The 12,167-nt window shown below is 40.2% G+C and overlaps 1 protein-coding gene across 3 annotated transcripts in view; it reads right to left on the bottom strand.

Annotated features, from left to right (window-relative positions):
• The window catches only part of PDGFD (platelet derived growth factor D), a 152,522-nt gene that overhangs the window by 53,852 nt on the left and 86,503 nt on the right, over window positions 1–12,167 (bottom strand). Inside the window, exons 2-4 of one of the 3 annotated variants that reach the window (XM_069883531.1) lie at window positions 10,199–10,403; window positions 6,311–6,491; window positions 5,622–5,663 (exon numbers count right to left, since the gene is read on the bottom strand). In XM_069883531.1, coding sequence (XP_069739632.1) covers window positions 5,622–5,663; window positions 6,311–6,491; window positions 10,199–10,403 — 428 coding nt within the window. The remainder of the gene's footprint in view (window positions 1–5,621; window positions 5,664–6,310; window positions 6,492–10,198; window positions 10,404–12,167) is intronic. The other 2 variants (XM_069883533.1, XM_069883532.1) reach the window with 2 other exon arrangements.

The raw sequence follows: 12,167 nt of genomic DNA, 5'->3' as shown, positions 1-12,167 counted from the left end.
CAACCTTTTAATTCAGCTGCTTTTAATTCAGAACTTCAGCTGCCCTGGAGCAGTCAAGGCTGCGTGTGAAACTGCTCATTCAGACAAGCCTTCTCAACTCAGTTGTGCCAGCTTCCTTATTGATGAGTTACCTGACCATCAGTTTTGCTTCTTTCATAACCTTCACTGTTTTCTACTGTTCTGAGTGCTGGGAGAACTGGATGGTTCCTGCCTACCTCACTGCTTGGCTTGTCTACCATGCCACCTTTGTTTCTTCGTCAAACCCTGCTGAAGGACAGATTAGGTCTGTGAGATGAATTAAGCAGCAGATCGAGGCTTGCTGATCTCTCAGGAATTTTCATTAAATGGAAAACATTTCTCCTCCCTGTATAAAATTACTCTGAGATGCACTGAGGCACAATTTCTCTTTTCAACATGCTGTCATTTTATGTTGCTTTTTAAAACATTATAACACCTTCCAAAGTTAAAAAAAAATATGCATAGATAATGTCTTAAATCCTCTGGTTATGTAAAGTTAAGGAAGGGATGTTGAAGATTTTGAGCAAATTTTCTCTAATTAGAAAGGACTTAATTACTTCTCTCCTGAAAGATGAGCCTCTGGCTGATAATTTTATGAGGATGGTAAGACTTAAGCAAAACCACAGAAGACAGAACTTAAGAAAATAATTTTCTGCCAGAACTTAAGAAAATAGAAGGTTCTTCATATAGATTGTCATGAGTTTTTGCGCATGGGTAGTATTTATAAAAAATCTTTGCTGTCTAGCAGAGACAGGCAATGAAAACTGAAATCAGAGAAAGAGCAGCAGCAGAATAACTGATAAAGCTTCCACGTGTAAGTTCTTGCTGCTTCATTGTGAGATCTATTTCATGTTCAACCACCTTATTAACTAAGACATTCCCCCTCATCCCATTTCTCTCCTTTTGTACCCCCAGCAATTTACTGGGATTCCTTCTGTGGATTATCTAAAAGCAGGAAAAGTATTCATGCACCATTATCACGCCCGTTGTCACATGAAATATATTATATGGGTTTTCAGGCAGAATATTTTATCTTGTAGACAGAAATGAAATGTCTGTTCTGTGAAAGAAGTGACAAGCTAAACCAGAAGCAAAGCAGCGAAGGCTCATGCAGCTCCTGGGCTGGATTCAGCTGTGCGGCCAGTGATAAAGAATTAATCATTCTTTGTGGTCTTTGTGGATCTGTATTCACCCTGATGGTTGAAACCTTTTGCAAGCATGTTAACCCTTACAAGGAAGCTTATTTATTGACTTACTTGAAAAAACATGCAGCCTGGTGCTGCATTACCTGTGTAAATAAATCTGCTAAAATGCAGGAAGCCGGTCGCTTCATTCAGCGTGATCGTCCATGAGTACATTTATCAGGATTCAGTTATTATGCTGCCCATTTATTTCCAGATTGTGATTTGAATTTCTGGTGTTTTCTTGTGAGCTTGATAGACCAAAGAGTTTAAGTCTAGTATTTCAACTAACTTTGACTGGATAACATTTTTTTATTTTTTTACGTGGACTAGTAATTAAATTTTATTTGACAGACTATGGTGTCTTTCCTCACTTTGTGAACAATATTCTTTTTTTGATCATATTTGTGGTGATGATCTATAGCCTAGATGTTAGCAGAAAGCTAGTTCTCTGTGACATTCCACATGGTGGATCAAAACCCAAAGTTCCCTCCCCATCCCCTCCAATCCATTAATTTCTTTATAACTCCTTTATTAAAGAAGTGTCATGACAATAAGTAAATTGATCTAACACACTGAAATACAATTTGACATGTAACTTTAACCTGGAATACATGCACTTATCTTCTCCTGTTTAGCACCACATGCCCACCATTGTTAGCTTATAATTCCCAAAGTAAAGATTGTTCTTGATGCTATGTGATGTTTCGTGGTTATTAATTATATTAAAAGTAAATGCACATATATATGTGCATATATGTAAAAAGAGGTATATGTAAATACATATTTTTTAACCTTACATCTTTGTATACATGCATGTTTGTACATAGACATGCACATATGTTCCAGGCTTTCTTGAAGCCCTTCTTTCCAATTATTACTTTAGTAAAAGTTTCTAAATATGGATTTAATTTAGGATTAACCAAACAATTAGTAACGCAATAACAATTTAGTTTTATAAACATATAACAAATATGTGCCTTTTGGAATAGACTTAAAATAGTGTTTTTAATTAGTAAATCTAATATTTTTTAGTCATCTCATTAAAATGAAATTAGATGCAGGTTTGGGAGTTCTAATTCAAAACATTCATCTTTATTGTTGGAACACATTCCGGAATGAGTTCCTAGATTATTTTAGTAAATATCCATGTTAATATTCTGTAAAATGTGGGGTCCAAATTTGTTAACATTCCCGTCTAGAATTAGGCCATTGGAAAAAATTCACTTCAGAGGGAAAAAGAGGACTGTATAAAATTAGTTCAATCATATAAAGATTATTTCCATGTGTAACGGTGTAACTTAATTTACATTTCTGCATCTCAAAATAATTGATGCAGTATTTTTAGTAATTAATGAATACTTACTTGCTACATGCTAGATGCCTCAGTTGAGGTAACTGCTGGAAGCAGGAGTGAAATGACATTTTAGATTTGTGACAATTGGTGACAATATTCACATCATCTACTTTAAGGTGTGCAAGAGGGGCCTCAGTGCCTACCTTTCCTCTAGAAACTAAGTAACCTAAGGTGACTTATCTTCCTTTGTATCATGTAGCTCTACAGTTTCATAGAATCACAGAATGACAGAATGATTTGGGTTGGAAGGGACTTTAAAATCATCCAGTTCCAACCCCCCTGCCATGGGCAGGGACACCTCCCACTAGAATAGGCTGCCCAAGGCTCCATCCAACCTGGCCTTGAACACTTCCAGGATATGGGGCAGCCACAACTTCCCTGGGCAACCTGTTCTAATTTCTCACCACCCTCATTGTGAAGAAATTCCTTCTTATGTCTAGTTTGTTGTGAAACACTACATTGGTAGAGTAAGAAACCACATAATGCATGAAAAAAAAAAAAGACTGGAATACCTCAGTGCCTTCAATACTGCAAACTAAAGTTTCTATGGCAACTCAATCAAGAAAAGCAAAAAATACAAAACTTTTTGAAAAATAAGCATTTAAAATGGTAATGGCAGGGAGGAATTTCAAACGAATTTGCAAGTAATTGGGGCTCATCCCTTAATAGCTGTCCAGGGCTTGCTCCAGACTATCTATGCTCTGGATCTGTGAAGCTTGAAGGAAAATACAATTTTTAAAGAGGTTCAAGGGAGACATTTCTCTGTGTGGTTACTCAGGCTAAGCCAACAAACTGCACAGCTACAACTGCGAATTTTGAATATAAAGTGTCCATAGGCAGAAGCTACAAGCTGTACACACTTTTCTGCTTCTGCACCATCACAGACAGCATGGAGTTGGAGTGGTATTTTTCAGACACGTTAGGACACTTATGACCTCTACTCAATTAGGGATAAGCGGTGAGGCAAAGTCTCTAATGAGTGGCAGGAGTCAGCTCCACCCTGCAGCTCCCAATGCCAGGGAATCTTATGGCACCAAGGGGAAATAGTGGATCAGGGACAGGCACTAACACGCTGGATTTTCCCCTTCTCTCCAAAACCACTCTCACTGTTCTCCCTCCAGCTTTCCTAGCCCCTCAGACCCTCAGAGGGAAATGCTGAGACAGAGGTGAAAAGAGGCAGAGGACACAGGGAGAGGTGGAGGAAGAAGATGGAGACAGCCAGCCTTGAGAAGCAAAAGTTGGTAAATGCTGTGTTCAGATGTTCAGACTTCATTTCACAGATCCACTCCCTTGCCTCTTGATCCTTGTCTTATACCAGGATATTTAATTACTCCCACACATCTGTATGTCTTTCAACTATGTCTTGTTAGAGATCATCCTTATATTTTTCCAGTCTAATTTTCCAGAGTCACCTTGAATTCTAATCCCACCATCCTGAGTGACTGAACCCTTCAAACTTAAATGGGTTGCTTACTTTGTTTTACAAGGGCAAACATGATTTTCATGGATAAACATCTAATTTGTCTTCTCTAGAAAAAGAATCCCTTTTTGTTAGTCTAAATAGTACTGAAATGTCAAGTTAATGCAAAACCACAAGTACAAGAAGATAATAAAGTAAGTTTCTGCTAAGCTTTGCAGTGCCTCATTTGTGCCTCATGCAGAGTGCTGAACTAAGTAAAAACTTGATCTGCATCAAATGAAGTGAACTTAACTGACTTCCTTGAAGATTCATAAATGAGCAGGCCAGACAGCAAGGAAGGCGATGAGGCTGTTTGGCTACGTGTAATAGGGAGAAATTCACCCAGCCATTTCAGCACCTCACTCAGGAGGTGCAGCTTATCAATAAACTCACGGGAGCTCTCCAAATTTCTCACTTCAGTTTTCTCTGTATAATTATCAGTCAGGGTCTGGTCTAGAAATAAATGACTGCCATGCAGATACAAACACCGAAGAGAAGGAAAAAAAAATGGACTTAAAGATTTGCATGTATCTTGTGCACCATTTTCCAAGAAAGTCCTGAGAAGTAGCCTTGTCTTGGAGAAGGTTACAAAGGAAAGGGGAAAAAAAATCAATACAAAGGTATTTAATTTCATCTGACACAAGATATCATATGTTTTTGCATGCTTCATTAATACTCCCTGGTTTGCTGCCTAGAAACGCACAATGAGTTCAACCTTCAGGGGTCAGCAGTGCTCAGCATATCTATGAACTGAGCTCTAAGTGACTGTGGGGACTATCAAATAAGGGCCGACACTTCTGAATATTAATTCTGAACTTTTAGGTTGGATGCTTTGGAATCTGAAAACTAGCTAAGCACATCACACCCCCCTTCCAACTCACGGTGACGTGCAATGCCACTAATCACCTCTGTTGCTCCCTTCTGAGCAAAACACAGCATTTCATTCAGAGGGTGCACTTGGGAGAGTATTCTTCTGTTTACTCATAGTTCTGAAATTAGATAAATACAGTAGCCTTTTTTTGAGCTTTCTAGTGCAGAAAGTCCTGTGTTTGAGTGATAACACTCATTTTTTGAAAGCCTAATACTATCAGACTAGCTGTATGTGGTCTGGAATAAAGCTTGCTAAATGTAGCAGCTTTTTTGTGGCTGGTATGAAATACGAGTAGTGTAAAGAGAGACTGTTTCACTGTCTCATTTTTATGTCCAGTGATCCTTCATAGGCTGTTCAGCTTAAATTTTAGTTTTAGTAGATTACCTTCAAATTAGAGTAAATTAGAGCTCAGGATTTACTCACAGTGCAATGCCTTACTCTACTAGAAGCCTAATAATTTAAATGCAAGGGAGCACAATCTTTATATCTTTAGAGTTTTCTTCACAGTGTGCTATTTATGGACTTTTTAGCGTACATAGGTATAGACACATGCAAAGCTGAGAAGCTGAAGTGAAAGGAATCAAACAGTGGATGTCTCCTGCTACAACATTAACAATACTGCTATTCCAGGCTTTCTTATTCCTGTTAAACAACACTGGACTGAAGAGAAGAGGGAATAAGAAGTGTGATGGATATGAAAATATAATGCTAACAGTATAATAAATTAATGCTTACCATTCCCTGAGTGTTTGCAAAATCTGCCTCTTTCGAGCTACACTGCACCAAAAGCATTATAATATTAATCAGGACATTACAAAGGGATAAATATTTGTATCAAAACCTGTTTAGACCAGTGACTATTACTGCCTCCTGAAGAGAAAACCAAAATAAAAATAAGAAGTGGTTTTCATCACATTGAAACATTACGTGATGCCACTGAATTTGCAGAGGATGTTTATATCTGATTAAAAATACAGCCTGAATCTTTGCACATTGTCTTGCACGTAGTTTCATTGCATGTTGAATAAACTACTCTACGTCTAACTGAGAATCACAGCCATAACCCCTCAAGGTATTTTTATTTGAATTCAAGTTTACATAAGAAGGGACTTCACAGAGCAGCCATTCCTTTGCTATTTCTGCAGCATCTGTCAAGGCTCTGACACTGCAGCCTCAGTTCAGAAAGCTGGCGCTTCTGAAACATGCTGTTGGTGTAAATCTTAGCCTGGACTTGACTTTATTTCGTATTTAATGACAGGATGTCAAAAATAATTTGATGTGTATTAATGTAGTTGCTGGAATGAAAATACTTCCAGTCAATTTGTACTTTGATCTGATGCAGTAAGCTGCACCATCCAGTTTTCAAGTACCAATGCTCTTATATATAATCTGTCTCTCACTCATGACACAGCTAGGTAACTTACCACAAGGGAGTAACAAATCTTGAATCCAGGTTTAGCCACAAAGTAGTCATCGGATTTGAAGGTTATCTTTATCTGATTCGTTCTTGATGTTATTCTTGGAGGTACTTCCTTGTGTCCACACCACCGTCCTCGTATAACTGTGCTGGTCTCGGATACATCTTCCACTTCCACAAAATCATACCTGGGAACCAGTTTGAAGGATTAGTTTTCACAAACTCTGGTTACAGAAGATGGTTGCAAATAGACAGAAGCAGGAATGCAGCTGGAGACAGAAAGACAACTGTCCCTCATTCTCCACTGCAAAACATCAGACTGAATATTACACATGGTGGACATGCTCACGGAGCACAAAATACACTACGCTGCAAGCTATTGCCTGAATGCTTAGAGTCCTGGGCTTCTGAAACATGACAGACAGTGTTTTCTACCCTGTTAAAATAGCAATGAGACATATTTGCATGTGCGTAGTACACAGTAAACACAGACATCGTGTTTTATGTGGTGAATAAATAATTTATTATGGGAGGTCGGCTACCCGACCTGAGCAGCTGCAAGCACTTGTCTACTTTCTGGTAGTCCCCCAACCCCCTGCAGCAGCAGCCACCAGCTCCTGCCTGCTTCACCTGTCAGAGGGCTGCTGCCGCGCCAGAAGCGAAGGGAGATTCTGGGAGGACACGGGAAAGCGAATGTTGCTGCAAAGTGCCTTTCAGGATTTTATTTCTAGGCAGCGTGTCGCTCCTGATAGATTGTTGAAAGACTTATTTCAAGTTTTCAGGTAGAAAAGGTTAGCAGTCTGCATGCCACGACAGGGACTCCTCTGCTTTTTTGTATGGGTGCTGACAGCAGAGGAAAAGCAACAGCATGTCTTGACCTGTGCAAGGTCACCCGTTGGTCAGGCACACGTGCTACAGCTGTGGAGCCCCTGAGCCCAAAGAGAGCTCTGCCAGAAGCAGCAGACATTAAACCCCAGGGATGGGATGACACAGTGACAGCTCTCACTGCCACAACTTGCATATTTGCTGGCTTGGGTCAGGATTGAGTTCATTTCTTGAGCTGGAGAATAAGGAAGGCAGAGAATAAAGTCCTGAGCTCACTCCATCTATGAGAAAACCAGTCCCCTGATATCTGTGCAATTATGCCCCACACATTGGGGCCAGTGAGGGATATGGCGATGACAAGAGGGGCAGGCTGACCACAGGCAACGAGAGATGGGAAGAGCTGCCATCCCTATAGTACAGTTAAGCCTTAAACTTTTGGGGATTTCTACCAGAATAGGTTTTGATTATTAAAGCATGTGTTCCCTCCAAAGAAGTTCAAGGCTGTTAACTGACTCCTACTAGCAATGTGCTGTTCCCGATCCCTGGGTCTATGAGCCAAACGCCTGCCTCCCTACCCAGTTGTGGGACCTGAACAGCTCTGTAAATAACAGATCTGCTTCTCTTTTTCTGCTGAGAGCTCATGTAAAAAAAAAAAAAAAAAAAATCAAGTACTATGTGGCTTGGGAATATCAGCACTGCTGCTTTTATATTCACCAACCCTAAATTGCACAGAACAGAAAATAACAGCTTTGCCATAACCAGATCACTTAAATCTGTCCAAATTCTGCTGAAACAAATGTTTTTGTCCTGACGCTACAAAGTTTAGATCCAGAGAAACTTGTCTCAGGCTCTTTCCAGTGTCCTCTGCTCCCACTCCCTCATGGTGAGGGTAGAAGCTTTGCTGCAATGATCATGGAAGAAGGTTGTTTCTGTGCATCCAAAGAGCCTCAGTGCTTGGGTAATTTAATTGCTTCTCAGAATCACCTCTTACCAAGTGCCTGAGGAAAAGCTAATGGCACGCCTACAAATTTCTCTAGATCTTTGAATATTACCCCTCCTTCTGAAGCAGCTAAAGTATACCTTTTTATTCTTCAGCCTGAATGAATTTCAGTCAGCTTAGTCTTAATAGTATGCAAATTACAATAATTAGCATTAATGAAAAAGTGCAAGAAAACATTAGGAAGGTTCTGGAAAGAAAAAAAGCATAAAGTCAAAAGCAAGTACAAAAGGAAGGTAAGATGCAGAGGTCCTAGATGACTTGTCCAATACGCACAGCATTCAAGCACATGCTCAGCTCTCAGAAATCACTTCAATTAAAAGATGCCTGGCTGTCTCTAAAGCAGCACTGCAGGGATTGTCAGGGAGGGAAGTTGCAGAAAGGATCTAGTTTTGAAAAACATACTGAGCATTAGCAAAAAATATATCCATACACACAGTACTTAACAGGCTGAAAGCCACCACGAGCTGTCTGCCTGAGAAATTCCTCACTCTGGAAGTAATACTACACAAATAAAGCTCTCCCAGGAATGCCAAAGAAAGCTTTACTGCAGAAAAGAATGTGATATTTCTTCAGCTTCTATAGACACTATGGATGATGGAAGGTCTTTGCTTCCCTCTGCATCCTGAAGTAGGTGCTCTAGAAAAAGAAGGCAGACGGTCTTCCAAGAAGGTCCCCAAACCCATAATGCCAGTAAGAGCTTCACGTACCCTCACCATGCTGCCACCTTTAATGGCTCTTGACAGTGAATACTACTTTTCCACAGGGAATTAGCCCTCAATTTCAAAGTTGCAATACTTTAAGGTCATCCACAGTTTATCCACTATGTAAATATTAACAGGCTGCTTCTGTATGCATTAGGCTCTCAATCTGGGAAAGAGTTTGTGGTGCTAAGAGGTTAGTGTCATTATTGACAGCTGCTGATCTTGGACCAACAGTACCAGAGCACAGCAGCATCTGCCAAGACCATCAAGGCATGGAGAAGGAGAGCCAGTTTCAGGCTGCATTCTTTTATTACTAAATAGAAAGCAAACCTGCACGAATGGTTCTATCGGTAATGCAGAAAATTAACAAAGAAAAAGAAGAAAAAAAAAATCCACCCTCTAAAACCCCCGCAAAGCTGCCAAACCCTACAAATGCAAATTAATTGATAAAGATGATAAGATAAGCAGAGGCCGGGTGCGCAGAAATCCTAACAACCCAGTTCTCTGCATAGATAAGGCCTAAGTAACAACATGATCAGGCAGAGAACTGGAAGCTGAGACTTGACCATTTTGTGTAATTAGCATCACAGCAATCTGTCCTTTGGAGCACACGGGAATCCTGCTTTCTCCTACAGAAAAGATCACTGAATAAAAGACATATAAACAAAAAACTCCATGGATTTTTACTGTTTTAGTGAATGTTGACAGGATTCACCTCTGTGCTCTGGTAATACAAAGCAGTTTATCTACTAGATCGGCTGAGCTTATCATCACTTTTGTTTAAAAGGGGAAAACAAAGCAATCATGATACAGCAGAGTATATTTTATTAGTTGTACCAGAGTATACTGATCTTTGTGGACCTATATTTAAAAGTTTTAAAAGAAATTGTAACAGTGAAGTGTAAGAATAAAGACAAACAAATAATTTGAAGAACACACTTATATTTTTCAACACATTTTTATCTGTTCTTCACACCTCAGTATAAACAAATACCTACTCACTCGCACCTCCCAGAGCCTTCCACCTCCCGAAAAAGATGGGTTCATGCCTGGCTGAAACATGACAGAGGTGATAGAAGACAAAATCCTATTAAAGTGGTATCTGAGTTGTTAGGTAGCTGGATTTGAGTGTAGAAGTGCCTTGTGCTTGAAATATTACAGAAAGAATATGTCTGCCCAAACTCCTTCAAGTTCAGTGTGTTTATAAACCCAAAGACCACTTTGGGTTGGAAGATCCTCCTCCACATGGGGCCGTCCTAGGCCTGACCAGAGATACCCGTTTTGATTTGCAGTCTCATGCCAGTGGCCACATTCTTAAGCTCAAAGATGGTGTTAAGGAGCCCTTTGCAAACTTTCACTGGCCACTCACCTGCAGATATCATTTTCAGGCTCCTCCAGTCCAAACTGATTATCAAAAGCCAGCTGGATCCTGGTGTTCTCCGGGGAGTGGAGCCGCCACGTCAGCAGGAGGTTCCTGGGGTAACTGCTGGGGAAGCGAGGACTGTGGATGCAGCCGTTCCCTGCCACGCTGATGGTCTCTTCTTTTCGGTACAAGTCTGTGAGGTGATTGCTCTCTGTTAGTAGTCACAACTTGTAGAAATTAGTATGTTGTTCCAGTTACAGGAAGGCAAAAAAACACAACAGTTTATAACACAGCACAAATTATTTGCATTTAAAGTCTACAAAAAGTTGGGTTTAGGAACAGTTATTAAATAGTAAGTACAGTGTATTTTTGTCTTAATTCTACCCCGTAAAAACAATAAGAACAACAGTGCTCAGCTGTATAGACCCTTTATTTTATGATAAATATATTACTACTTTTACATCGATACAGATTATTTCATTTCCTTCTCACCACTTTGGTTTTAAAACAGAATTTAAACTTTAACAAAAGCTGCAAGCTTGCAAAAAATTATATGAGACAGAGTGAAGTAAACAGATAAACAACCCTGCTTCCCAGATCTGGTGCTCTGGGGAGAGACGCCTTCTGAACAAAAGCTGCAGAAAAGCTTGAATGAGTGAGTCAAGGTTTGTTTATTGTGCTTAAGTATCTCCACCCTAGAAGCACGTGTTAGATCACATTTTCATTTCATATATGTGATGTGAATCATTTGCCATCAATGGACTATCAACACAAATAGCTATTCCATGCTTTCAGTAACAAAACTGAAGACAGAAACTGTCCCACCAGCTGTCTTACTGGGTAACTTCAAGACAAGTAGTCAAGTACTTACTTCATTAAAACTCCACAACTTCTGCCTGAGTAAATATTCAATTGACCCTAAAGTTTACTTATACCGAGGTAAAGCCTCAGCTCCTGTAAACCCCTGGCTCCAGGGAAAACAGGAACTGTGGCGAGACCCAGCTCTCTAAAAGTCAAAACGTTTTCTCAGTTGCACCAAGCACTGGCATCATCAAGCTGTTACTGATACTGGAATTTGGTTCCCAGCAGCAAAGAACTGTAAACAACTATTTTTTTTTGTGCATTGACAGCTTTAGTGGGGTGGTATTTTGAAGATCAGAAGGTTCCAAGGCAACATGTAGATCATGGCAGGGTTCAGTTCCCAGTTAAGACCCTCAGATCTGAGCCTCCACCTGTGAGAGAGTGATCTGTGTTCCTCATGTGGTGTATGGAGATCTAAGGCTCAGTTCAGCTAGTCACAGAGAGATTTCTAACACTATTTAAGACATGGTACGGTTTCTCTCCTGATGACAGTGAGGTCCAGCAGAACGTTCAGCAGCCCCCAGCAAAAGTCCTGCAGAAGCTGGGCTATTTCACAAAGCCACCTGCACGTGGGCAAGCTCAGCCCCTTCTCAACACAGCCAGTGGGAGCTACACCCAGACGTGTGCTGTGTCAGTCCTAACCGCACTGTCAAAACTTCCACTTACTACGGGTACTTGGACACTTGCCTTCTTGGAAATACCTTAAGTCTGATGTCCTAATCTTAAACTGAACGTCAGCTCCAGTACTCTGCTGAACCTCCAGTCATGCTACAAGCAACAGAAATAGAAAACTGCTGCCTTCTCCTGAATTTGGCTTCCTAGGGAGAGCAAAGGGGAGAAAAATTTCTCCCACCAAGCCACTCTGAAGGCTGGAAACACAAAACCAAAGTAAACAACCAGCCACAGCTATCTGTCACACGCAATAATCAAAGATCTCTTCCTTAAAATAAAATCTAATGTGTGACTGAAGTTTTCTAAGCACTTCATGTAAAAGAAATATATTTGTTTCATAAATACTTATGGAAAAGATGAACACAGAGAAACGGTACAAACTTCACGGTAAGCACATCTATTTTTCAGGTTGCTCTTCACTGATTCCTAGCTGTAAATACCT

This window comes from Phaenicophaeus curvirostris, chromosome 1, assembly GCF_032191515.1.
Source record: "Phaenicophaeus curvirostris isolate KB17595 chromosome 1, BPBGC_Pcur_1.0, whole genome shotgun sequence".
Classification (NCBI taxonomy): Eukaryota; Metazoa; Chordata; class Aves; order Cuculiformes; family Cuculidae; genus Phaenicophaeus; species Phaenicophaeus curvirostris.
The sequence above is the reverse complement of the archived record's forward strand: the minus strand, read 5'-3'. Positions and strand labels throughout refer to the sequence as shown.